The 27693-nt window shown below is 39.3% G+C and overlaps 1 protein-coding gene across 16 annotated transcripts in view; it reads left to right on the top strand.

The window, feature by feature from the left end:
* The window catches only part of SOX5 (SRY-box transcription factor 5), an 838708-nt gene that overhangs the window by 625986 nt on the left and 185029 nt on the right, over positions 1-27693 (top strand). For all 16 annotated transcript variants that reach the window (XM_048826912.2, XM_075121858.1, XM_075121862.1 and 13 more), the window contains one exon: positions 16154-16240. In XM_048826912.2, the coding sequence (XP_048682869.1) occupies positions 16154-16240 (87 nt within the window). The remainder of the gene's footprint in view (positions 1-16153; positions 16241-27693) is intronic.

Genomic DNA, 27693 nt, shown 5'->3' with positions numbered 1-27693 from the left:
TGTAGTCAGGTCAGGGGTATTTAATGACAAATGGTATCAAATGCCCCAGCAAGATCCTTCAAGATGAGTATACTGCACCTTCCTTGTCTATGGACAGGAGCTGATAAGCCACCAGCATAGGTGCTGGAAATAGGGGTGCTGCTGAACCCCCAGGCTTGAAGTGGTTTCCATCTTGTAGAGGGTTTACAGTTTGGTTCAATGGTTTTCAGCAACCCCCACTGTGCAAATTGTTCCAGCACCTCTGGCCACCAGAGCAGCTTGTACTTTCTCTGTACCATGCCCTAGCCTGTGGATTCAGAGAAGGGAGCAGTGTCCAAGATACTGGCAGCTGACAGAGTTGGCATTGGAGGGTTGTTGGCTTTTTTTTTTTTTTTTGCTAGTTTCTTAATTACCTTACTTAAATACTGGATGCTAGTGACAAGATTGGTAATATTGAGTGGTGGTGGTTTCTTCTTTTGAAGTGGGTAGTAGCTTCACTTCATCAAAAGAGGTGTTGACAGTCTTTGTGTCCCAGGTATTCTCTGTTCTCTTTTACCATCTGGGCAGGGCTGGGAGAGAGCCACAGGGTGTAGCCCTTTGATTGCCATCAGTGCTCCCATGCCTGCTTTTTAAGTCAATGGACCTAATTTTTGGAAGAACCTGTCCTGTGCTTGGTTTATTCTTCTTGGTAGCCCACACAGCCATCCCAGATGCAGGTAAATTAATTCCCTGTAGAATTAGGTAATTCCTTGTAGTGGGACGTGTCCTGTTCTGGGGTTGAGTGGAGGTACTATGAGTTTACAAAACCTTTAATGCACCAGAAAAATTTTAAGGCCATGATTATACTGCCTCTTTGGCTGAGGAGAAATAAGACTTCTGCCTCTTTCATAGCAGTGGCACCGCTTTGTAGAAATCCCTGGTGCCTGCGTTTGTATCCTATTGTATTTTCCACCAACACAACTTGAGTGTTGCTCTTTCCTTTTTCTCTTGCATGTTTACCTAGACTGGTTGGGTGATCTGTATGTGCAGCAATGTGGGAGGGGGTGTAATTCAGTGGTACAGTGTCTATAATAGTAGTCAGGGAGTAACTGTAGTGCTTCTACTCCTTGGCCTCTTTATTGGGTAGTGTTTGCATCCCTCTTTTTCTGTTTTTTCCATCTTTCCTCTTCCTCTTGTTCTTGGTCTCCCTTTTCTTTAGCTCTGTCTTTCCCCTTCCCTCTCTCTTTCTCTCTTGGTCTCTCCTTTTCCCTTGTGCAGGACTGTTACATTAAAGAACCACAGATAATAGACTTCTGTTGGTTTCTCTTCACGTGTTTGGGGATGACTTGTCATAACTGCTATGTGGCTGCACCACTCGTGCATCCTGATGTCATTTCCAAACTCACGAAGATAAATGTTATATCAAAAGGAAACCCAGTGTATTTCCTCTCCCTGTTTAAACTGAAAATAACACAGTCCAAAAAAATCTATGAGTGGCGACAAGTGAGAACAAACAGAACAAGGCAGATGGAATGCTGTACTTTGGTGGAGAAGCCGGTGTGAAAATCTTGGAAGATTATTCTAAGCAAATCCAAAGATGACATTTGCTTTAATAATTTTCAATTTAATTTGACATAATGATTTCATGCAAATATCATTTGCATTACAACTACCGTCCTGGTTTACTGTGAAACTACCTGCACTTGAGAAGTTCTGATTTATAGTATAAATCTTGTCTTTTTTTTTATTGTTCATATCTTTTCTGGCATCTGGCAAACAGATATTGAGATTTTCTTTTCACATATGTTGCGCAAGAGCAGTTCAGGATGTGTAGTTGTTTAGCATCAGGCGTACGTGCTTTAATTCTCACTTCCAGTGGTAAAACAGTCTGTTATATTTTTAAAGAGACTAGAAATCTTAGTCTAGTGTGTATTTTCTTGATTTTTTTGTTTTCTGTTCTTTATTTTTTTCATCCTTCTTATTGTTTGTATTATTTTGTTAACATCTCCAAAAGTATATTTTTCGAGTATTTCAGTAATATCATTAGGCTCTGCTTCCAACACAGTGGTATATAATCCACTCTTCTTTTGAGCATACAGCCCCTTTCACAACATTATTATGACAACTAAAAATGTAAATGTATAGGGCCATATCCTCAGCTGGTATAAATTGGCATATCTCAGTTTGGCCAGAACATTCTATATCAGTCATTTCTAGAATATTAAGTTAAATTTTTGATACCATATACTTTGAGTGAGCTCTACAAAGACCATATTTGCATGTGCAGGTGACTTTACTTTATTTATACATGGAATTACCTGGTTTTCACATTCAATTACCTGTTTTGCCCATGTAAATATATGGTTTTGCCCATATGATGAATGGTTTGCATGTGATGGAGCATACTGGCTGTGCAGAGTTTTGATATTTAGGCCCTTAATTAGCAAGTATATATGTTTGGCATAAGAGGATCCCAAAGCATTTATCCCCTGGTGGATACCATGTTTTGATGCATTATTTGCCATAAACAATACAATATTTAAATGACAGGTTTCAGAGTAGCAGCCGTGTTAGTCTGTATTCGCAAAAAGAAAAGGAGTGAAATGAACACATTTAAATACTGTAAAAAGAAAAGGAGTACTAGTGGCACCTTAGAGACTAACCAATTTATTTGAGCATAAGCTTTCTTGAGCTATAGCTCACTTCATCGGATGCATCAAATATGCTCAAATAAATTGGTTAGTCTCTAAGGTGCCACTAGTACTCCTTTTCTTTTTACAGTATTTAAATGTGTTCATTTCACATTCACTTTAGGGAACTAGAGTTTGTACTTCCGGTTTTGTGTCTGCCGTTGTTCTCTGAAGAAGCACACATGGGTGAAATGTTAAGATTGATAAAGAAAAATAGTGTTAACCTTAAGAGAGAGTCTGTCTTATTTATTGTCTAACCTTGCAACTATCTTTCAAAAACAAATACCCTTAAAAATCTTTCTCTCTCCCCCATTTCCGCATACTCTCTCTTTCACTCCTCATAATGCATCTAACAGCTAGATCTTGATTTAGCCCTCCCCACCCACACTTGCTGACATCATAAATTATCCAGATCTAAATGGACAACCTTCATTAACTGTGCACTTTACAGAAAGCGCTAGCTCAGGAGCTATGCGCTCTCCCACTTTTATTAAAAGTTAAAACGCTCCTGGCTGCCACGGAAAGGGGAGGATGGGGGAGGCACAATGGAAGACAGTGCTGCAGAGCTAATAAATAAAAATAATAACTATTACCATTGGCTGAGTGACCCAGGGAGAAGAGCACTGCCGAGCCATTTGTTGTTCCCTTTCACTTGTCAACAGCAGTGGCTTAAAAGCCTTAGCCATTGTTCAGGGCCTAATAGCACCTGTTGGGATGATAGGAAGACAGCTGTCCAAAAAAAAAAAAAAGTGTGTGGGGGAAGGAACCAGTGATTAGTCAAGTAACATGTACTTTGGTGCAGCTGCAGTGGGACATTTTGTGTCTTAAAGTAGGTGAAGCCTCCTTATCCCTACCCGCTTTTTCCCAGTGCAATAGACTCCTCTTTCCTGAGCTTGCTGACAAGAGTACATTGTGAACCAGAGCCAAAAACCTACAGGAATATCAGATGAGGAACTGATCTTTGCGTGTCATTCTCTGAGAACAGAGCTAGTTAAAACAAAACAAAACAACTCTCAACAAGCGGAAGTTGTGCCTCTTTGACAAGAGTAGAGATTTCTTGTTTTACTCTTTTTTTTTTTAATTGCTCTCTTTCTTTGACAGCTAAGACTTTTCTCTTCTCTTGTTCCCTGGTGTAGTGTTCATGTTAGAAAGATGTAGGAATTCTGGACACTAATAATCAATTGTCTCTTTTCCAGACCTGAAATTTGTGTGCTAATATTCGCAAAAAGAAAAGGAGTACTTGTGGCACCTAAGAGACTAACCAATTTATTGTAGATTAAACGCACACAATGTACATTGTAAGGAGAGTGATACTTTAGATAAGCTATTACCAGCAGGAGAGTGGGGTGGGGGGAGAGAAAACCTTTTGTAGTGATAAACACCCATTTTTTCATGGTCTGTGTGTATAAAAACATCTTCTGTACTTTCCACAGTATGCATCCAATGAAGTGAGCTGTAGCTCACGAAAGCTTATGCTCAAATAAATTGGTTAGTCTCTAAGGTGCCACAAGTCCTCCTTTTCTTTTTGCGAATACAGACCAAGACGGCTGTTCCTCTGAAACCTGTGCTAATATTGTAACAGTCTTCTAGGCAATGTGGTTTAATGGCTAGAGCAGGGACTGGAAGTTAGGATATCCAGATTCTTGTCTCTGTTCTACATGGATGCTTCTAGCTATGTGCCTCTGGGCAAGTCACTTATAATCTCTGTGCCTCATTTTTTCCTATCTTTAAAAAAGGAGATTACAGTATGTATCTTTTTTAAGTGCTTTGAGATCTTCAGGGGAATGGTGCTATAGTGCATATGTGCAAAGTGTTATGAGGTCATTGATTATTATTTTAGTGGAATGGCTTCTATTTGAAAATGTAATGGAAATAAATGTTGAATATTGACTTTTTTTAAAATTCTAGCAATAGTGCTAGATATATGCTTTATTATTATTATTATTTACACCATGTACTCATTTTTTAAAAGATTGTTCAGATTTTAACTTACTGGTACCCTAAAAAGTAGGGGGGAAAGTAGTAATTTCCAGCAAGTGAATAAACAGCAGTAATAGAACCCTCAATACTTTTTATTTAATATTCAGTGTTAATATGCACACATATGTCCAAATGTATATTTTGTGTTCTGTACCAATCATTTTCTAAAGGTGTCAAAAATTAGCAGAGCAAAAGCATAGCTGTCTGTTAGTATTAACTAGTTATTATGAGCCCTTAATTAGAAAATAAGTATATTGTTGGTACTTATATGAAAATATTACAGGGGAACTTATTTGCTTTGATCTAACTGAGATAGAAAAATAAAGCTGATGCAAGGTTTAATGGTTTAAATTCCAGATGTTTCTGTTTTTATGTTGTTACTCTTTAAATAGTTTCTGGAAATATTAAAAATATCTCAGTGGCTGCTGAGTTATGATGCTGCCTAGTGGCTGCCGCTGAGTTTGGTATACGGGCTTATTCTATCCGCTGCGTGGTATACGGGCAAATCACTCCTGAGAAATAAATTCCTTCTTTCACTTATCGCTGACTGGAATTAGAAAGGCATTAGAATGTTGCATGGGACAGAATTTCTCTCCTTCAGTCCATAGGGAAGACATTTTCCCAACATTCCACTCTTTTTCTCACACATGCTCCTATTTATGTCATTGTAGTATTGATCAGAAAGGAAAACGTTGGTCTTAAACTTAATATAGATGTATAATACTGAAAATTAGTTGTTTTGTGTTATTTATTTATATTGTTTTGTAGACCGAAATGGAGATTCATTTTATTAATTTAATTTTTTAAAATAAATATCTCTGAACAGTTAGACAGCTTGTAGGGGTTAATAGGCAGGTAACATGCTTCCTCTTTATCTTTTAATGTCATTTAATATATTTTGGGGAGCACTTTAGTCTTTGTCTACAGTAGAGAGGTGTACCAGTAGAAGTTCTGTTGACACAGAGCCAACCACAAAACGATATCAGTGGAGTGCATTCACACTCAGATGCTTACGTTGGTGCATTCTGCCCACATGGCATGAAGATATATTGGCAAAAATTGTGTTGCACGGGAGGTAAGCATCCTAGTGTCTTTCATGCTGTCTTCAGGCATGCTGTTTTCCCATTTGAGAACTCGCTGCTTCTAACATGGATGTGGCAGAGAGAAACACAGCTCCTTCCTACATTGTAAGCGCAGACTATATGATGTTGCCGTGCATGCAAGGACACAGCACTCAAAGAGATTCAACTGAGGATGACTGAACAGTGACAACAGAGGCTACACTGTTACAGCTGTTCTTCACAGAATAACCGCACTCAGTGGAGGGGTGGCTTTGGGGCCATCTACTGAGCAATGGGACTTGATCGTCCTGCAAACATGGACTAGCCAATAGTGACTCCAGAATTTTCGCTTGCAGAAGGCTACGCTCCTAGAGCTGTGTATTGAATGCACTACTGTCCTGCAGCACAGGAACACCAAGATGGAACCTGCCCTTGCGGTGGAGAAACAAGTGGCAGTGGTCATGTGGAGGTTTGAAACAACAGAGATCTGTCAGTGAGTAGTCAATTTGGTGTTGGAAAACTTGGTGGGGGTCTGCAAGGAGATAAAAGAAGTTCTGTCAGGCTAGGTCAAGTGCAGGAAATAATAGATGGAGCAGGGCTTCCCTAACTGTGCTGGAGTGATAATTAGGACCCTTGTCCCCTAGCCTATGGTTATTTAAACCAAAAGGGAGGGGTGGTCTTGGTGATTAGGCAGGCCATCGTGGATCATTGTGGGTGCTTTACTAACAAAAATGTTGGCCGGTCTGGAAAAGTCCATGACACGCAGATTTTTAGAAACACTCAACTTTTTGACAGTCTGAAAGGAGGGCCTTTTGTGAAGCCATATACTAGAAAACTGCACAGATGCAAGGAAAGGTTATTGCTGCACACTTAACATTGCAGAAGGTGAGAGCCCTATTGCCAGTGGGGATGAGTGAGTGGTCAGGCTGTCTGCTGATCTAAAACAACCTGAAAGTAAGTCGTTAACAGTACCACTGCCAGAACGCTTCAGGTGAGGTACTTTGACAGTGGTGATAGCCACAAAATGTGATCATTTCTACAGTAACTGGTAGCATATTGTATTTGTACACTGCTTTCACCATTTTTTGGAATGAATTAACAAGATAATTTTAAGGAATATTTGATTGAATTGTGGGAGACTTCTATATGCATGTATGTGAACAATAGTAAAATGACTGCTGGAGTATTTCTAGGTTGAACAGAAGCAATTGCTTCTATAGTATGCTGGATAGCTGACTTGTTCAGTGTTTTTAGTGATCTATGGGACCATTTTTGGCTATGTGAATTACTTTCTAGCACTGTGGGCAGCACTACAATGCCAGAAATCACAAAAAAGGTACCTCAACGTTCAGACAATATGTGCTTTATCAACATGCCAGCCATCACAAAAAAAAAAAAAAAACTAGCAACTTACAGATGATTTTGCCTTTGCTAACTACAACCCATAACTATGTATGAAAAAGTGAAACAAGAAGCTGGATGTCAATGCATCACAGACGATGAGACTTACAATCAAAGCAGTTCTCTTTGTTCCCTGAGCTTTTGTCTGCTGGAGTAGAGTGCAGTGGGAACTGACTTAAAAGGATTGTGAGGAGGTTGGTGGCTCAAGGAGCAGGGGTAGGGAGGTATGATCCTGCCAGAGAAGGGAGCTGTTTAAGAAGTCTGAAAGCCACCTGGGAACGTATGTAGCCAAGCAGTTTTCTGTGATAATCCTCCCAGTGGACCTGGTGTGGAGTAGGGTCATGCATACCATGGTGGGCTGATCAAAGTATCTCTGCCTTGTAGTTTCTGGGAAAATCTTAAATACTCTGTGTTAACAATATTTTGTGAAATTGTGCCCACAGACTGAAAGCTGTGTGTAAAAATTAAGACTGTTCCATCCATAGTACTGTGCATGCTACTGTGTGCAACTGGGTGGCTGCTGGCCTGGTTGTGTGTGTGTGTGTGCTCCAGCCTGAAATTTTTTTTATGTTCAGTCTCTTGCCCTGTGCCAGTTGTTCCCCATGCGTGTGCTATGCATATCTTTGTGGATCCATTTCATGATGCCTACATATCAGGGGACAGTGCTACCTTGACTGTAAGAGGAAATATACATTGTGTGGTCTTGAATCTCCAAAGCTTGGTGTACTATATGTGTGTCTGTTTGTGGTCTATGGTGTCTTGCAAAGCTGTATGTAATGCCTTAAAAACACTGCTCGGTTGTTAGAGAACCGTGCGTGTGTGTGCAAATGCTGTATGTTCATGTAACCCCATGATGTCAATTGCACAAAACTATTTATAGTTAATATTGCCTTGTTCACTTGTTATGAACGTTGTCTGGTGCTGCTGTTGATACCAATAAGATCTGTGTGATTAAAATGCTCTTTAAAAAGAGATTTTTCTGCATGCATACCTTTGTCTATCATTTTGATGGAGGAAGGGAAGAAGATTCATTTATAATGTGGACTTAAGGTCTGAGTTTGTTTGCTTTCCAGTGTAAACTGGGAGAGCAGTGGGTTAATTTTGGTCCATTGAGAATGCTTATGCAAGACTACTTGCTGGAGAGTGTTGGTATAATGGTATGAGGATGGACATGTGGTGGAGAAATGGTGGCTGGATGGCAGAGAGTGTTTACAGCTAGATTAGAAGGAAAGGATATATGGGTTCACACTGTGTTCTCCATCAGCTCTTTCCAGGCAATGCAAACATACAGGCACACCTTGCCAAGTGTTAGGGTATATCAGCTTACACTATAGTTTCTTTAATGGGACATAAACAATCACTTGCCTTCCCAGATTCTCCCTCTTCCAGGGATGACCTGTGTCGGCATGAGGCATTCAGACTGTCTGCAGTCCAACAGGGTGTTGGATACCGTTCTTTACTCCACCTTGTTGTCCACTTGCTGGCCAGTGCCAGACACCTCTCCCTCATCCACTGCTCCACAGGGGCTTCCTCCTCCTCTCCTGGACATGAATTGTCCACAGTGGTTACAGGGGAAATGATAGTGTCCCTGGTGAATATAGCAGCCAGCTGGTTATAAAAGACACAGGTCATGTGGGTAGCTCCGGAACTCATTTTTCTCCTTCACCTTCTGATGGTCCTGCCTCAGCTCTTTTCCCTTTGCACAGCCCTGGGACTTCTCTTTGGGGTATCTGAGTGTTGCCATTTCCTTTGCCTAGTCACTGTAAATAGTCTTGTTCCTATGGGAGTGCTGCAGCTGAGCCTGCACACACTTCTCTCCATACAGTGCAAGGAAATTGAGCATCTTCTCCTTGACCCAAGCAGCAGCACAGGACTGAGAAGCGAGGAGCCATGCTGTCCGCAAATTATCAGCAGGGAACCGCAACAGATATGGCTGTGAAGTCCTTGCTGGGCATTTAAAAGTGAGGTGGAGTTCTAGTCATTGTGACCCCTGGACAGTGGAGTTCAAAAGTGTTTCCAGACAGGTCACTCCTGAAGGGAATGTTGCATTGTGGGATTGCAGTTGGAGGGCTGCTTATGGGTACAGGTACCCGGGCATTCACATTGCCACTATGCTGATAGAACTATAATAGCTGGAGGTTTAGGTCACTCCAAAAAGAGGAATAAGTAAGCTGGAAAATGTGGAGAGTTTAGTCAGTAGGAGACAAAATTAAACGTGGATGCTGTACTCCAGGCTATGCTGAAAATGAGTGTTAGTACAACTTTCTAGCGTAAACTAGGCCTTAGAACACAGTGAAACCATTTTTGTGAAAGAGAGATTTGGAACAAATATGTCAATGAAGCACAGTTAAAGCTCAAGTAAACCAATAACAGGTATTATGTTATGCACACTTAGCCCACAAAATATTGGTTTACAAAGGTAATTTTCTATTCATTTACTTAGATCCTTTTTTTTTAATACTTTCAGAGAAGCTTACCATATACACATGCTCACATACACAAACGTGTGTGTGTGTGTATAGATACATACACAAATTGGGCTGGTTTATAGAGCCTACTGCACTGGAGAGAATGTGGTTTTATTCCTGGCACTGCAGCTCCGTTTGAGGATTACTGGATGCTGGCATGAGTCTCCAGGTCTCATTGTTCCATATGAGGGAGTCAGTCTTGAGAGTGTTTGGCACCAAAGGGGGGAAAGGAGGGAGAGTTCTTGGGAATGAACATGAACTGAAGAGCCAGTATGCTGCTGTAACAATGGCTGGCACAGTTGGAGGGCCATTCACCATTGGGTATTGCCATAGGCATTGATGCGAAGCAGCATATGCGAGCAAAAGAGGCAAGGGTGGAAAAAAGGAAAACAAAATGCTGTGTAAATATATTTTGAAGGACATAATGACTGATAAACATACAATCAGGAAAAAAAAAACAAATAATTGTTGTGAATTAATCCGTATTTCAGGTCAAAGGACTCTGTTCATCCACATTCTTCTCTTTTGCCACTATTTATTTTCCAATTTCTGTTATTCTTTCCATATTTTGTTCTCTTTCTCTTCTCCTGCCCTAGCCATAATTCTCCATAACACTTAGCATTAATGGAGTGCTTTAAATCATTGAGAACCTTTGCAAGTTTTAACTTCACAACACCCCTGTGAGTAAGTACTGTAATATCCTGGCTATTCTGTATGTGTATCACTGCTGTCTACTAGATAGAACCAGAACTAGTGTTCTAAAGGCTAGATTCACAATGGAACTTAGATGTCTAGAAAATAATTGGGATTCATAAAGCCTGAGTTAGGCTCCCTATACAATGAATGGGGAAAGATAGGCACTTTAGAACAAAGGTCACAAAAGCCAGGATGCCAGATGGCTCTTCACCTAAGCTAGCCAGTGGGAGATGCTGAGCCCCACCCCTCTCACTTAAGGTACTTAAGTGTGAGCTGCAGGGAGGCATGTCCCTCTGCTTTGGGATTCTCCGCTGCAGCCCTTCTCTTGCTGTTAGGTGCCTATGCTGGTTTCCCCAGAAGCCAGGTGGAGAGGGTGCTTCCTTATAATTTAAATAACATAAATAATGAAAGAATTAGTAGGCCAAAGAGAGATTTCAGAGTAGCAGCCGTGTTAGTCTGTATTCGCAAAAAGAAAAGGAGTACTTGTGGCACCTTAGAGACTAACAATCTGATGAAGTGAGCTGTAGCTCACGAAAGCTTATGCTCAAATAAATTTGTTAGTCTCTAAGGTGCCACAAGTACTCCTTTTCTTTTTGCAAAGAGAAAGAGTGTGCAATTAGTCTGTAGCCTTATGGGTTGAGTGCTCACCTATAAAGTGGGAGACCTCTCCAGCAGGGGTGCTGGAACAGGCGGGGCAAAGGGCTATGACCCTCCCACTTTTTGCCACAGGCCCAGCCCCGTGCTTCTCCTCTTCCTCCCGGAAGCTGGAGCACAGCCTGGGTAAGAGCGGCCCAGGGAGCCCAGGCAGCCCGTGGGAAGCCACAGACCCTCCACCTACCTAGGGTGGGAGGGCCCAAGAGCAGTCCCTAGTCCGTGTGTCACCCTCCCCACCCCGGCTCCTGGCCTAGGGCAGATGGAGGGTCCTCAGCTCCCCACAGCTTCCTGAGCAGCTCTTACCATGGATTGGCTGCGGCTCTTCAGCCCCCAAGGCTCTACCACCAGGCTGGAAGCTGGAGCCAGATCGGGATAAGAGCCACGCACCCTCCACCTGCTTGGCCGGAGGGTGGGGTCTTAGGGAGAAGAGGAAGGGCAGGGGTGGGGCCAATGAGGGGGAGGGGCCTTGCTCCCCCCCCCATACTTTTAGGCACAATCCTCCTGCCTCCAGTCCCCCTGCTCCAATGATTCGTATTAAATTATTTATTCACAGTGAAACAGCTTCAACAAGAGAGACTGAGGGAACCCTACATCAGATTATCCCTTAGCCCTGTGCTTAGGGCATGCTCAAGAGGTGGCAGATCCCTGTTCAAATCCGTTCTCCCCCTCAGGTGGAGGAGGGATTTGAACTAGGTGAGTATCTTAATCGCTGGGCTAAAAGTTATGAGGGAGGTGGTCCTCCTTCCATCCATTTTGTGTAAGATCACCTACGGGGGCCTGATCCAATAGTTGAGCTCTGAACATGTTGACCGGATGTGGCCCCACAGACAAGTTAGATGGAGGAATGCCTGTCTTTGTGAATTGCTCTGGGGCTCCGGGGTCTGGACACCTGGGACTGCTGTGTGCATATGAGAGGTACAAAAATATAGGTGCCTAGTGTAGGTGTAGTATGACTTCTATATTTGCGGAGGCAGCTCCAGTCAGGCAATGGGGCCACAGGTGGTGGGCCAAATTCCACGCCTGCCAGAGGCTTGCAGTTTGGGGAGGCAGTGTCCCTTCACCCCCTCCCCCCAACTATGCCTCTGGTGCCTAGGTAACTTTTATGGCAGAAAGTTTGGTGCCAAGTGAATTTAGGCACCTGTGGGGTTTGATGGCTGCAGAATACAATTTCTGTTAATTCTAGTGGGGCCTGATTCTGGGGTTTAGGCATCTAAAGAAGCAGTTTGGCGTCTAAGTCTTTTGTGAATTTAGCTCAGTGATTCTCAAACTTTTGTACTGGGGATCCCTTTCACATAGCAAACCTCTGAGTGCGGCCCTCCCCGTTTAAATTAAAAACACTTTTTTTTGTATATTTAACACTATTATAAATGCTGGAGGCAAAGCGGGGTTTGGGGGCTCGCGAACTGCCATGTAATAACCTCACAACCCCTTGTGGGGTCCCGACTCCCAGTTTGAGAACCCCTGCTTGCTCTGTGTGTCATAGGTTCTATGTTGCTAATAGTTAACAGAGATTTTCCTTTAACTCAAGTAGATGAGTCCTGTGTTTCTGAAGAAGGAAGAGTTAAGCACTATCACCTCTGTTACTGAGAAGTTCTGAATGAGTATGGCATAAAAGCGTAGCATATCCAGCATCTGTGTTTGTATAGCACTTAGCATAATAAGGTCCTGCGTCCATGACTGGCAATTATACTAGATGGCTAGAAGTTGTTACAGTATCATCCCCATTTTACAGATGGTGAAAATGAGGTAAAGCTGTTAAGTGATTTCCCAACTTCTTGAAGAGAGTCCATGTCAGAATAGTGATTAGAAGTAGCAGTTGCCAGTTCTCAGTCATGTGCTCAGATCACTAGACTGAGTCTAGCTTTATGGTTGTACACATTGCACAAGTACCCATATGTAAACTTTCTAAATTGCACAACGTATGTCTATTTTCTAAACAATTTACTGTGTTATTTCTTTTCCCAGTATATGTCTGCCTCCCAACAAAATGTTCTAGGCTTTTATTTAGTTTGTGAAAGTTTCTATGGTTGTAGCTTTTAGGACAATTATGTTTTTTAATATTTATCTGTTTCAAAGCTGTTTATATAGAGTGGATATAATACATAAATTCTAATAGTTTTAAAGATACAGTATGTAAACCTTTCACAAACAATACTCAGAATACATGAACAAGACATATGACATTACTATATAACAAAATATAATCAAACTATAATTTGATATAGACTTTCAGTTCTTCCTTTTGAATGGGGAATGGCCATCTATTGTCTCTAAAATCATAGTATTTTTTTTTAAATAAAAATATTTGAAGTCTGTAAAAATAGCAAAATTCTGTCAAAGTGCCTCACATGACAATTGCAGTTCAAGTCAAAAGAGATGTCAAACTACTTTAGTACATCAATTAAGCATGATTACATGTATCTTAAACAAAAAATCCATATAGTGTTATTTTAAATAGTTAACATACAGTATTTCAGCAGGGGAAATACTTATTAGATCACAAGAATCTATTTTGCACCATCAGCATTGCAGAGGGGATTATAATTGTGTTAAATTTTCATATTACTCATATTCACACATTAATGAACAGATGCATTGTTACTATTGGGATTTTGCCATTTGGCCTTTCACATCCCTAATCATGAATTTCCTACTGAGATCTTTACCATTCTAGCAGAAATTCAGTCATTGATACATGGCTGTCCATTGAATTCATTATTGTTAGCTTGTTTGTTGCAGCTCTTCCTGAATTACCAGTAGAGTCAGGTTGCAAGAACAGTAATTTGTAACATGAGTTGTTTCATTACAGTCAATAGGTTTTTATTGACAAAACCAAAAAAAAAAAAAAAAATCCTTAAAAAATAGCATTGAACTTAATCACAGCCACTTCTATCCCGGTTTATGCATAGAAAGTTAACTATGATTTCTGATCAAGCACCTTCCAATAACATGGTCATGAAGGAGCCATTCATTTGGAGGGACTATTTGTTACAAGGAGGGTAATTGTACTAAGCTGCTGTGTAGCTGAGCTGTGTCTCTGCTTGGTAGTTAATACAGCGGCCTGCAGTGAACCTGGAGTGTTCTGTAGGCTTCAGAAACGAGGCTACTGTTGCTTTAACTCTCCAAGTTAGACAGAAGACTTCTGTTTCTTTACTAGCACACTACAGCGCATATTTTGTCTAGCTGCAGGGGAAAAGCTTTGTCATGGACTTTGCTGACAATAGACTTAAAAGTAAAACGTTCTACTTTTGGTGCCTGGAGGTTCTGTAGCCTATTGTTAGTTCACAATGGATTTCTATTGCTGCATTCCTGCTTTGCAAAGGTTTGTTAGCTTTTAATGACTGACAGTCCTCTATTGCAAATACCGCATTGGCGCTGGCCTGTTTATATGCTACTCAAGAATTTTTGAAAAACACAGGAAAAAAGAAAACAGCAATGTTTATTTGACCTATTCAAGATATGTTTTAAAAAATGGTTTCCTTCATGAAGTGTTTACTGGGAAAGTACAAACTTTGGAAATATTTGTAAAAGTGTCTAAAGCACAGTGGAATCTTCTTATCATGAACTCAGGAATGGAAATAGTAATGTTATAACGTTAACATGCAGCTTCTCATAGCTATTTCATTGTGATCTAATTGTAATTTTTGAGCTTATAATTAAATCTTTTATTAATGTAGTTCTTATTACAAAAAAGTTAGAATAAAACTTCATTCACCCTGCTATTTAAAGAGTAGAATTCCTATAATTATATATTTTTAAAATATTAAACTGGAGATTGAACATTTAGGAATGGTATGTGTGAGAGAGTATAATGTTAGTTTATGAAATAAAGATTTTGGGTTGTTCACTTTCATTTTCCACAAATCCTTTATAAAGAGAGAATAAAATACTATATTATTGGCATTTTGAGAGAGAAAGAAACGTTTGATATGGTTTTATTGAAAACTGCACACAGATTTTTGTGACACTGATTCCTGAAAGCTTTAAGATAGGGGCTCAAGAAGGTTGGCAAAATTAGCCAAACAAGATAATGAAGGCTCCTCATAAAGCTTTTTACTATAGGGAAAATTAACCAGTTGCTAATAATTGTATGGTCCCTAGGCCAGACGGTCCCTTTGATAAGTTAACATGTACTCCTTTTATGCTCCTGGTAGGGGGTAAACAAATGCCTGAACAAATACAAATACACATAAACACAAATGTGGAGAATAGCAGTATATGTCTTAGATCCAGATAATAAGTGTGGGTATTGTTATTTAGATGGCACATACTGGGACACTTATCTTTTAGTACACTCCATTTTCTAACTGAATGCAGTACTAATCGTGGGATTGAAAGCTATTGTAATTGTGTACCCATCTAAATGCTGACAAGAATATACAATTACATTGTTTGGAACGTAGTTTAATGTTCTCTGAATTTTATTAGCATTTATATTTACTTATGCATTAAAATTCCACATTAAAAAGAGCTCAAAATACAAGAGTTAGCGGCATAAATATCGGCCACATCCACACCCTCAGTGTATTTTCCCCTGAAAATATTGAACAAATATATTTTATTATAAAAAGGAAATGATAGAAATCTGAAATGAGAAAATAATGGGTTTCCATTCTAGGCATTGCATTCCCTCACTTCCCCATTTCTGGATTTTACAGTCTTTGTAAAGCTTTTTATCACACCAAACTTTTTATTATTATTATTATTATTATTATTTACAATGTCTGAGTTTGTGTGTGTTACTGGAAAATCTTTCCACGGTGTACTTACCACCACACGATGTTTAAACACACATTATAAAGTGGATGTAATTGTAAACACACAGAGGGACATAATTACATGTAGCAGATTTAGGAGCTAATTCTTTGCCCCTTTTTTTACTCTGCATTTTATCAACATAATTATTTTTTGACTGCGGACTAACACCCTGAAATTGACAAGCATCCATTATAAGCAGGAACTTGTTCACTAAATTGAAAAACAATGAATTGCAGGTTTATATGTACCCATTGTCATACAGAATTACTATGGCTTTGTTCTGCAAGAGGAAAAAGCTAATGATTTTGAAACAGCAGGTGACAAAACACATTCTCCCCCCCCCCCCTTATCAGTTTGTTGATGAAGTCATTATGAATTGGGGCCCAGAATAGGGTTGGCCTTATTTTTAGCAGATAGACTTTTAATGAGTTCTATTGTGGAGCCAGTCATGTTGATTTTCTTACATTTTTTTTCTCCCTTCACTCAGAAACTCCCAGTATTGAAAAGCTACTATCAAAGGACTGGAAAGACAAGCTTCTTGCCATGGGATCAGGGAACTTTGGAGAAATAAAAGGTAACATTGTCACTGTGATCCTACAGAGTTAAAGTGAAACAAAAATAAAATGTGTGTATATAATTAGCTTTATGGAACTTCTTCATGTTTTTTGTTTTATTTCTCATTTCTTTGTTTGTTGGCAGTGTACAATCTCCCTGTGTGATTTTTAATAAACCATGGTATGTCCTAAATGAACAAGCCACTTTCATTTATGTAAGGCTTTTGTTCCATCTTTAATTCTATTTTTATCAATATAAGGGGAGTCTTTTATAGGATTCATATAAAACCCAGCAGAGATTTTCACAGTTGCATATTAACATAGTGTTTAGCATCCATATACAGTAGGAACTACACATCTGAAATCGGAAGGAGATCAGAAATGTTTGCTATTGTTGGTGCAGATTGTGATAATATTGTGCAATAGATGAAAGGGCAAAGTTTTTGTGGTGATGCCTCTAGGTACTGAAATTAACTTGTACAGATATTAAGAGACAGCACACAACATATGTGTGTTAAAGCATGTTCTTTTAAAGTCCTGCTGTAGAAGGAAAATGCAAAATGTGACCATTATTCAGCAGTAGTACCTTCTGTTTTGCCAAGATATTTACCCATTTTATATATGGGAGGTCATTTTAGGAAACCGGTACTTGTTTATTTTTATACAGTATTTCTGCTCAAAATAATTGTGTCAAACTTGATGTAAATTCCAAAGATGCTGATGTTCCCCTAAAAGAAATCAGTGTGAGACTCCCACTTCCTACATGATAAAGTCAGATGGGGCTACCGTGTCATCTAATCTGACCTCCTGTATAACATAGAACTTCCCCAAATTGATTTAGATGAGTTCATGAAGAATAGGTCCATCAATGGCTATTAGCCAGGATGGGCAGGGATGGTGTCCCTAGCCTCTGTTTGCCAAAAGCTGGGAATGGGCGACAGGAGATCGATCACTTGGTGATTACCTGTTCTGTTCATTTCCTCTGGGGCATCTGGCATTGGCCGCTGTCAGAAGACACGATGCTGGGCTAGATGGACCCAGTATGGCCGTTCTTATGTTCTTAACCCTGTTTGAACTAGAACATGTCTTGCACCACTTACATCAATGCAAATCCAGAGCAGCTCCATTAAAGTCAGTGGAATACACCAGTGTAAAAGTGGTGTGACATCAGAATTAAGCCCTACTTATTTTTAATAGACCTAGTTTTCTGCTTTTGTTTTACTTGTATTGGGGCAAACCCTGAAGTCCTTATTCAGACAAGGTCCCAAAAACTTACTCCAGACAGTTTTAAGGACCTGTTTCTCAGTGCACAGTAACACTCAGTAAAATGTTGAAACAAAAGCTGTCACTTTAATCCTAAAAGGCAGTCTCTTAGGGAATAATTCATAGGTTTACACTAAAACTTAGTATTTTATTCATATGTTCCTTTCAGCTTGTCACAAGTAAGCCACCGGCACTAGCTTGCTCTAGTCCACTGACTTACACAAGAGGGAAAGTATGCCATTTGCTCCCCCCAACTTCCCTAGCTAGGGACTGTAACTCATATGAGTCCAGAATAAATTTCGCATCTGGTACACTTATTTGATAACTTGATGGCCAAACACAGCACTTCAGCACCAAGTAGCCTGAGGTATTACTCTTATAAGTGGGCCAAATTCTGAATTCTTTACTCAGTCTTTGCACACGCAAATGCACTTGAGCACACTTTCCTCACATATGAGTCAATTGGCCAGAGAGAGCTATTGCTAATATCTTGGCCTATGTGTGGTTAGTACATATTCAAAAAGTATATGATTTAAGTAACCCTACGATGTGGTGTGTAAACTGATTCATTAATCTTTAAGACGTTTTAGGGTGAGGGTCTGTAGGTGGCTTTCATTTCAGATTTCGATGTTTTCTTGCTGCAGCAGCCATCACAAGCGCTCTGGAACTTCTTTAACCCTTGAGATGCTGGAGTTTTAAAAAAATTTACTCCCTGTGATCCTCCACTCTCTTTGGACTGAGTAAAGACTCTGAAGCTTGCTCTGTACTAAGAAGGCAATCTCTTCCAAATGCCTATGATCTTGTTCTGTTGGAGGGCAGTCTTTTTTCTCCCTTCCTCTCTTTCCCCTTCACAAGTTAAACATGAAAGCAGCAGCGACTATAAGATAACACAAAAGAAATTCAACAGCTCTTTCAGTCTTGCCGGGGGTGGAGGGACAGGGGGAGGATGGGGAGAAAGAGTTTTCTTTGCTTTAACTTCTGTTTTTAAATTTCATGTTTTGAACACAAGTTGAGTTATTGTTTCATAGCTTTGTTCAAAGCCTCACACCCAATGCATTTTACTGGAACTGCGGTTCTATGGCTGGGGGCATGGTTATTAGGTGTTTGGATCAGGTTTGGCAGTAAGCTGTGAAAACAGGCGCTGGTTTATTTTTCCTACTGACTGCCGTGACAGTTGCAATTATTGTGCATTGTTTGTAGGTGGCTAGAAAGAAAGGAGGATACAATAGAGCATTGCCCTCTGGAGGTAAATGAATTTGGCTTACAGGTTCTTGGGGGGTCATGCAGGCTGATTATTTAGTGCCCAGGAATGTGGTTTTCATGCCACCGCCAGCCATGAGCGACTAGCAAACAATAGGTCAGTGGTATTGCAACTGTATTTAGTGAGACAACATGAAAGGTGTGCAAGTTGAGCTGTTTTATACATACACACACACAGGCATTGTACTGGAAAGAAGTAATGTTTTTTTCCTGCTATGTGAACATGAGGTTATTAACAGTTTTTCAATTGTAATTTTTAAATTAATTTCTCTCTCTGTGTGTGTGTGTATATACACACACACACACATTTAAAAAAAACATTTCTCTTTTAGTGATATTTGGAAATGCATTCTCAAATAGTGTTTTTTTATTAGGACATTCTGGAAAGTGTACAGGACTTGAAGATGTTTTGCCCAACTATTTTGTATAGCAAATAGTTTTTTCCATTTAAATGTTCAAAATTTCATTATGTTTTTCATTAGATCCAGGGGAGTTTTACAGGGTTGTGTGCTGCAGATTCAGCATGAGGTTGGTTATTGTTATTGCCTGGGTTTATGTTATTAACATTGAATTATATTCTCTGATAGAGGCAAAAATCAAAGGAAGATAAAGATTCTTCTAAATTCTAATTTTCTGTTACTGTTATTTCTTTTAAATAAACAAATGGTAATATTTTACCAAAGGTAGGGAAGTATGTTTATTAGCTAGAGCAAGCACCAGCTACAACAGGATCCCTAGTTCTAATCCCAACTCTGCCACTTACTTGTTCTGTGACTTTCAGCAAGTCTTTTAAGATCTTTCTCAATTTACCCATCTTTATAATGAGAGAAGCAATGCTTACTCATCTTTCAGGGGGTGCTCAGAGACTTAATTATTAGTTTTATTTCACTTTGAGATCATCATGTGGAAGGATCTGTATATGTCCAATTAAAGAAAAGGGAAAAATAGTGTTTTATTCTTGTGGTGTGAATGCATGTGTGTATTCTTGAAAAGTTCATTCCAGTTTCATACACATTTCAAGGATATCACCTACATTTAAAATTGCGGGAAACTTCCAGAACCAATAGTAGCTATAAAAATTGACATAAACAAGTGTATCCGTTGTATATTATGTGTGTGTTTGTATAGATATATAGTAATAGTGGGTGGAAGAAAAGTACAAGCCTGAGGATGGAGACTTCCGAGGAGATCTTATTTTGAAAGTCACACAATTTTGAATCTGCTCAAAGCAAGTCAATCCATAGTACACTAAATGAAATTCTAATACAAGATGCCCTTTAATTCTTTTCAAAGTACCAAGCAATTAAGTTGTTTAAAACTTTTAAAATATGTATTGAATTAATTAGATATGTTTAAATAGAAATTCTTTCTACATCCACTGGTTTTGGAAATGGGTTCAGAAAAGCCCGTTGGATTAGTCATGGGTAATACACTTTATTGGATTCAGTGAAGCAGGATGAGTTTCAGAGCTCAAACGGATCACCCACAGGAGTCTGATTTCCTCCCAGTCCAGCACAGCACGTTAGCTTCCATGCAGTGTAAGGTGAGAGTGGTTGTCTTCCTCCATAACATCAATATTGGCTACAGCAGAGGCAGTATGTGGGATGGACCAATGGCCTGGTACAATATGGCAAATCCTGAATTGCTGTGTTCCTCTGTCTCCACACCCAGAACACGCTCTGCTGCTGTTAATGCTATTTCAGTTCCACCAGTGTTACCATTGTTGGAAGTCCTATTGTAGATGGGGGATGTCAGCGGGCGCGACCCGTTCAGCAAGTACAGTGGTAGGTTTCAGTGGGCCTTCTGCACTAGGTTTTCCAGTGTTGCTAACACTAGTGGGGTTGAACTGGCATTAGCAATGGTGAGAAAATTTTGAAAAACTTTCCTAGCATGCATAGGGCTTTTGTGTTAGTCTAATTTATTTCCCATTTGCCAGGAGTTAATACATTTTGATATGTCCCCCACTTAACTAATTTTGAATCAGTATAGGGAATTACAAGACAAAAGTTTGAACTGACTTTTGTTTAAAATTTTCCTGACTTTGCTTACTTCCAGAATTAAAGTACCGGTAAGTTAATTGTTTAAGAACTGATGTTCCTGAATCTCTGAAAGTCTGGGCAAATCTGAATCTGCATTTATTTTTTAAAAGTCCTCTCTATTGCATGGGATAGTCCCCAAACAACTCTGGTGAACTCTTCTTTTTACCTCTTGTAAAAATGAAGAGTCATTGGGGCAGATCTGGCTCTCAACTGCACCCGTTTGAAAGCAGGGCAACTCCAGTGGAGTAACTCCAGATTTAAATGAGTGTAGCTGAGAGCAGGATTAACCCACCATGCCTAATCTTAATGCACTAAACCCATATATATGTGACATAGGCATTTATTTTTAAGCAGAGAGCTCTGTTACATGTTGTATGAAATATCAGTACAGGTATTTATATTAAACTGTGTTTGATATATGACAAAACTGTGTTTGATAAAGACTTTAATCTTGCTTGTGTGTAGTGAAGTCAGTGAACAGTCTTATGACTGCCAATAATGGATTAAGAGAAATAATCCATTCAGTGATACTATAGCTCATCAGAGCCGTGAATTAAAGACATATGTTATGTAGATTCAATGTATGGATTAAAATGGATAATCTGTGAGGTGACACACAGAATCTTGAGATAAGTGGGCTATGCAGATTCAGTATATGGATTGTGACCGATAATTCCATTTAAGTAACACTGGACAAGTTGAAGACAAGTAAGCTTGGGGTAGTGCTCAGGTTATGAGCAGTAATCCAGTGAGTGACATGTTGGATCTCATAATCTGTAAACTGAAGACAAGAGAGCAAAGGATTCCACATTTAGATGTGGGAAAGGAGGAGGGGGTGATTATTCATTGGGCAAAAACTGCGCTTAAACCTTTAACTAATAAAGCACAACTCCCCAGGAGATGTGTGAAAGATGAGCATTCCCTTCATAGCTGTGTGAATTTGCATTTGCAAATTATCGTTTGAAAAATGTTTGCATGTTTCTGTCAGATGTGGACCTGTGGTATTCTTTTTTATGGAGAGTGTTGTATTTGGAATAGGAGAGAGAAGGAGAGTGAGAGAGAGAATCATAACTAGAGGAGATAAGATATATGTGGTGGTTGGCTTCTTAAGTATGATAAATTCAATATTTATTGAAACCTACTTGGTATCATCTTCTCTCTGTTTATTTACTTTGTTTTTTTTAACAGTAGCAATTTGCTGACAGTGAGCTTTAGGCCTTTGCTGATGTACCAAAAGTGCTGGAGGGGGGGAACTTGCCCAGTGGCACACTGGGGAACCTAAATTTTAAAGGCAAACTTGGCAGCTGCTGAAATAGTGGTTGATCAGAATACAATGTGATACTCTCAGCCGGCAAAGAAACAGAGTGTGCCAATCGAGCCACACCACCGCAGTGCCGCTTTCAGGTGAACTTGAAAGACTGAAATGGACACTGTGGCTGGAGGGAGCTATTCTCATTTGTCCCTGCAGGTGGAGGTTAGTCCAAGAAATGGAAATGGCAACAAAGTCTTGGGAGAAGGCCACCAAATAGGATTGGAGGAAATACCGTTAAAATGCCTAAAAATATTAAAATCGAGAGCTTTGTGACAAAATAGTTAAAATGCTGCTTTCAAGCTGCACTGGACTATTTCAGCATTTTCTCTGAATAAGCATTATGACTCATAATAAATAAAAAATGAAATCCTACTTAACCAAATACCTCTCTTATTTTTTAAAAAGTGGTTATCAATAGAGGGGGAAAAGTCTAAAATTGAATTAATTTAAATAGCAAATGGCAATGGCTTTATTTTGTTTGACCATGTGGAGGCCAAACTCCTCCATTTAAACATCATCCAGAGCATTGGCTTTAAAAACAAATAAACAAACAAAAAGGCTAAAACCAATGTCCTCTTTGAGTTAAAAGTACCTCATGGATGGAGCTGATAAAGATTAATGTCCTGAGCTACAATTACCAGTCTGTCAAAAGGAAGAGCATATATATACACACACATGCATACACACACACCTATATTATGCTGAGTTTGTCTTTTGCTGCTGTATACAATTCAAAACATGAACCAGCTAGCATAGTTACAGCTTGTTGCCTGGATGGGGGCACAATGAATAGCTGTTTTGAAGTAGTCCTAATACAATGTTGTCTATTCTTTTTGTAACCTTGACAGTAAGTAACTAACCTGGTTAAATACCAAGCTTTGTTTGCAGCCTACTGTACCAAAACTTTTATGACAGCCAATATTGAATATTCACTGAGGACTTATTTCTAGCATTGCAGAATAGGTAATGGACTGGTCTGTTTCAGAATGTACTACTGAGCAGAAGGCTGTGTCTTTGTCCCTACAGAATATTCATTCTTGAGGGTAACAATAGCTAAATATTATTGTTCATCAAATGTTTTAGTTCATTCCAAGCCATCTTCCTTGAAGGCTAAACGTTTCAGACAGTACACATGCTCAAATCAAGATGAATATCCACCTTCTAGGCTGTTATTCCAAAAAGAACATATTTATTTCAGTGGCTCTCAAACTTTTTTACTGGTGACCCCTTTCACACAGCAAGCCTCTGAGTGTGACCCTCCCCCCTTATAAATTAAAAACACTTTTTAATATAGTTAACACCATTATAAATGCTGGAGGCAAAGCGGGGTTTGGAGTGGAGGTTGACAGCTCGTGACCCCCCATGTAATAACCTCGCAACCCGAGGGGTTCCGACCCCCAGTTTGAGAACCCCTGCTTTATTTGTTAAAATACAGAAGAAAATATATTACAGAAAACCGTAGATAGATAACTTTTTTTTTCGTATTGTAAGCTATGGCTCAGCTAGTACAAATCAATCAGAAAGTTTCCTTCTATTAAGCTGATTTCACATATCCGTATGGAGTCAATTAATTTAACAAGCTAGGTAGCTGTATATTTCAGACATGCATTGTAAAGTAATGGTGGCCACTGTGTACTGAAGTTGGCTTAAATACTTAGTTGAAAATGCCAATTTTCAGATTTTTATGTCCTGGCAATCCCAAAGAGTTACTGGCTTGAAAATCATCATGCCAGCTCACAATAAATACTCATTGTAGTTATTTCCATAGCATTGAGTTGAAAGCATACAGGGGGTTTGTGTGCATGTACAAACGCACACTCACAAAACACACAACAGTGATATAGCATTAATAATTTGGTTAATCACTGACTGGTAATAAATGTAAAAATTTCTGGTCAAAGACAGAAAAAAGGTGTTTAAATTCCATACTTACCCCAGCCAGTTATGTCTGTTTATCAGGGTACATTTCCTGAAAGAGCATAACATAAACTCCCCATTGCCCCACATACAGAACTGCTGTTGACGTCAATGGCAGTTCCATGTGTGGCTCAAGGGGAGAATATTCCCATTTAAAATGAATACTACCAGGCTTTAACACTATGATTTTAGAGGAAACCTAACCAAGATAAAATTAATGCAACAAATCTGAAGATGACTTATGTCAAGTGCAATCCTATTGGCTCCAATGGATTTGCATAGGGAGTAAATTAGTACAGAATTGGACCCATATGTTTAAAATAAATCCCTGTGTGTTTCTAGCGACACCTAAAATTACTAAAATGGATAGAACAAAAAATCAAATATACACTTCACAGTGTATGCTGTTAGTTTGTTTTGCATTTCACTCAGTTTGGAGAATGAAATTCGGCATCTGATCCATTTCACTTTCCAGTTCCCTTTGCTTAGCACAATAACATTGTGTTTGGGTTTCCAACACTGCAGGGGAAAGTTAAAATTGAAGAAAAAAAAATACAGTGGTCTGCGATGTGGGTGGAGGGTGGAGTAAAAATGTCAAGGAAAAAAAAAAAGGTCTGTTCAAATGAAGTCTAATCCTGAAGTTATATCCAGTCTTGGAAGTAACTCCTATTGATGCTGGTGGGAGCTGGGGCCATGCAAGGACTGTGGGATTTGATAAACTTCCCCCTCATATCTTTTTTTTTTTTTTATTTTAAAGTTTGTAAAACATTGTGCCTAAATTAAAGGCCCATCTTCACTTAAAAAAAAATTCACATAACTAAGCAAAAAACACTTGGACATCACCAAGGTTTTAACTAGTTATGGAGTATAAGTATGTTCCCATCCACGCTATTTTACTGCGGTTTTGCCAGGGTTAAGGGTAAGGGACAACTGTTTTGTAACTTGGTTCTCTGACTTGGTTGGTTTTATAGTGTAGGTATGGTCTGTGTTCACAGTTCCCTTTAGACCGTGTCCAAATTATTAGGCCCTGACCTAACAAAGGTTTACATAAGTGCATAACATAACAAACTGGGAGTACACCCATTAAATTCAATGGGTGAAATCTTAGTCCTGTTGAATTAAATGGGAGTTTTGCCATTGACTTCAGTGGAGCCTGGTTTTGACCAATGAGACTACCTGCAGTGTATAAAGTTAAGTGTGACCATACAGAAGTCACTTAACTTTTGTGCCTCAGTTTCCCCATGTTTAAGAAAGTGTTAAAAAGGGATAATAATGCTTTCCTGCCTGCCTGGGGCTTTGAGAGGATTAATTAGTTATTGTTTTAAAGTGCTTTGAAGATAACATGAGCTCTATACTATATGAGCTAAGTATTATTACATTGTATCACAGCAAACCAAACATGTTGCACTGTTTGAGATATGTAGAACATCTTGAAAAAATGGCTATTCCCATTTAATGGATTTTCCCCCCATTTTTCCCCCATGTACACAGGATTTGATTTTTTTAAACAATAACTGTTTTATGATATGAACATAATACAATGTAATTATGTTTGCCAGGCTTTATACTAGCACATTATTTTCTTTGATTTTCTTTGAAAAACAGATACTGACAATTCAAAAGCTATTTAGGTAATTACTTTGATAGTAAACTGACTCGGGGGATGAGTTTAACTGTCTACTATTTTTTCCCCTGTACCTCTGATTGATAATGTTCCTAGTTATTTAACAGTGTCACAAAGATTATACAAAACCATACTGCAATGTTTTGCCACTATCCTTTTTGTCTTAGAGTGTATCTGGTGGGGTGGGGGGGGATTCTGATCGCATGTCCATCAGCATCTAGGGCTTATCTGACAAAATAAAAATGTCTTGGTTATCCCAGTTTCTGAGTTGTGCTCTCCAGGAAATAAAAATGAAATATTTTTGCTGCTGTGAGTGTCTAAAACCATTTGTCAAACTTCTGCTTGTTCTGTTTTGTGTGAATATGATGGGGTTCTCCTCTTACTTGGTCTTATATGTGTCCTCACTTTAATGTACATTAAAATGTCAGGTTTCAGAGGAACAGCCGTGTTAGTCTGTATTCGCAAAAAGAAAAGGAGTACTTGTGGCACCTTAGAGACTAACCAATTTATTTGAGCATGAGCTTTCGTGAGCTACAGCTCACTTGAAGTGAGCTGTAGCTCACGAAAGCTCATGCTCAAATAAATTGGTTAGTCTCTAAGGTGCCACAAGTACTCCTTTTCTTTTTATTAAAATGTCACTGCCACCACCAGGCTCAGACTGAGAGTCGGAGCTGAGAATGTGTAATCATTTTAGTCCTAAACAATATTGTGGATAGTGTCAATTTGGGGTAAAATATAGATTTAACCTTACAGAATAGCATTAACTTGGTCCTCCATTAGTGCTGCCGGCTGTGGCTGTCAAGTGCTCATTGTGACTGTGTCCCCAAATATGTTTTGTTCCCAGTCCCTTCATGCCAGTAGAGAATAAACAGAGGGGTCTGGAAAGTGTCTTCACTCGTAACTACAACTAGTCCTGGGGTTTGCTTTGATGCTTATATGTGCGTATGTGTGGGCTTGTTTGATAAAGTTCATGGTGGAAAATCCACGTTGTGGCTCTGCAGTGCTACGGAACAATGAGAACAGTGTGTCCACCTAGAGCAATATATCCTGAACGGCAGGTGGCCTGGTGGTTAAAAAGCTTTGTTAAACGTGAAATGCACATTTGTTGCGGATTTGATGGTAATTCAGTGTAATTTTAAGGGCAGTCGTTGTTAGGCCACTTTCCTTTTCCTTTTCAATACTTGTATGAAATAGTCTAACTCATTGTCAGTTTGTACATTGCCACAATGGGCTGTTCCATTTTTTAATCACTCTACCATGGTGTAGACTTAAAGCACTGAAATCATGTGAAGACTATATGAATAGTATAGACTAGTCTCCAACAGCCAGAGCCTTTTTAAACGCAATTATCAACAGGACTAGCTTTAAGCAAGTTTAACAGGCAAGCTGCTGGAAGTGGCTGCTGGGGGCAACAACCTGCCCACAGTAGGGTTCCCAACATTGCTACCAGCTTCACTGATGTTAGCTATAGTGAGAGCTTTTTGTAAAAATTCGACTTTGCAGCTGTCTCTACAGTGTCTTTCATTGCATAGTTGGTAACATAGTAATATATATTTTTGAGGTAAATTTAAAAAATCTCTACAAACTACTACTACTCTACAATCATATTTAGTGAAATGTCAGCAGTTGTGTGCATGGTGGTTAATATCTGAACCTCCTCATGTTGCATTTTAAGGAGTAGATAGTAGCAGATAGGACAAAGTGTCACTTTTTCTGCTTACATGCGTTTTGCATGATCAGCAGAACAGGCATGTACATGAAGGGAATATGCATTCGAGTTGTTACATCCACTTACATAACCACTTTCAGTTGGTATTGAGATTGGTTTAATAGCAGCAGTTCAGGCCATCTGGAGTCTGGTTTACACTACAACTCCAGCTAAATTTAAAATGAGGTAGTAGAATCGATTTTAAAACCAGTTAGAATTTTAAGGGCTATTTCTCCAATGTAAATCAGGCCTTATTCTTGACCAGATAGCATTTCTACTTGTTCTTTCATTCTGAGCAATAATTATGATGTGCATGAGGTTGGTTTTCAAAGGCAGCATTATATTCAACT

The sequence above is a fragment of the Caretta caretta genome, chromosome 1, assembly GCF_965140235.1.
Source record: "Caretta caretta isolate rCarCar2 chromosome 1, rCarCar1.hap1, whole genome shotgun sequence".
Taxonomy (NCBI): domain Eukaryota; kingdom Metazoa; phylum Chordata; order Testudines; family Cheloniidae; genus Caretta; species Caretta caretta.
This window is presented reverse-complemented; position numbering and strand designations above follow the sequence as displayed.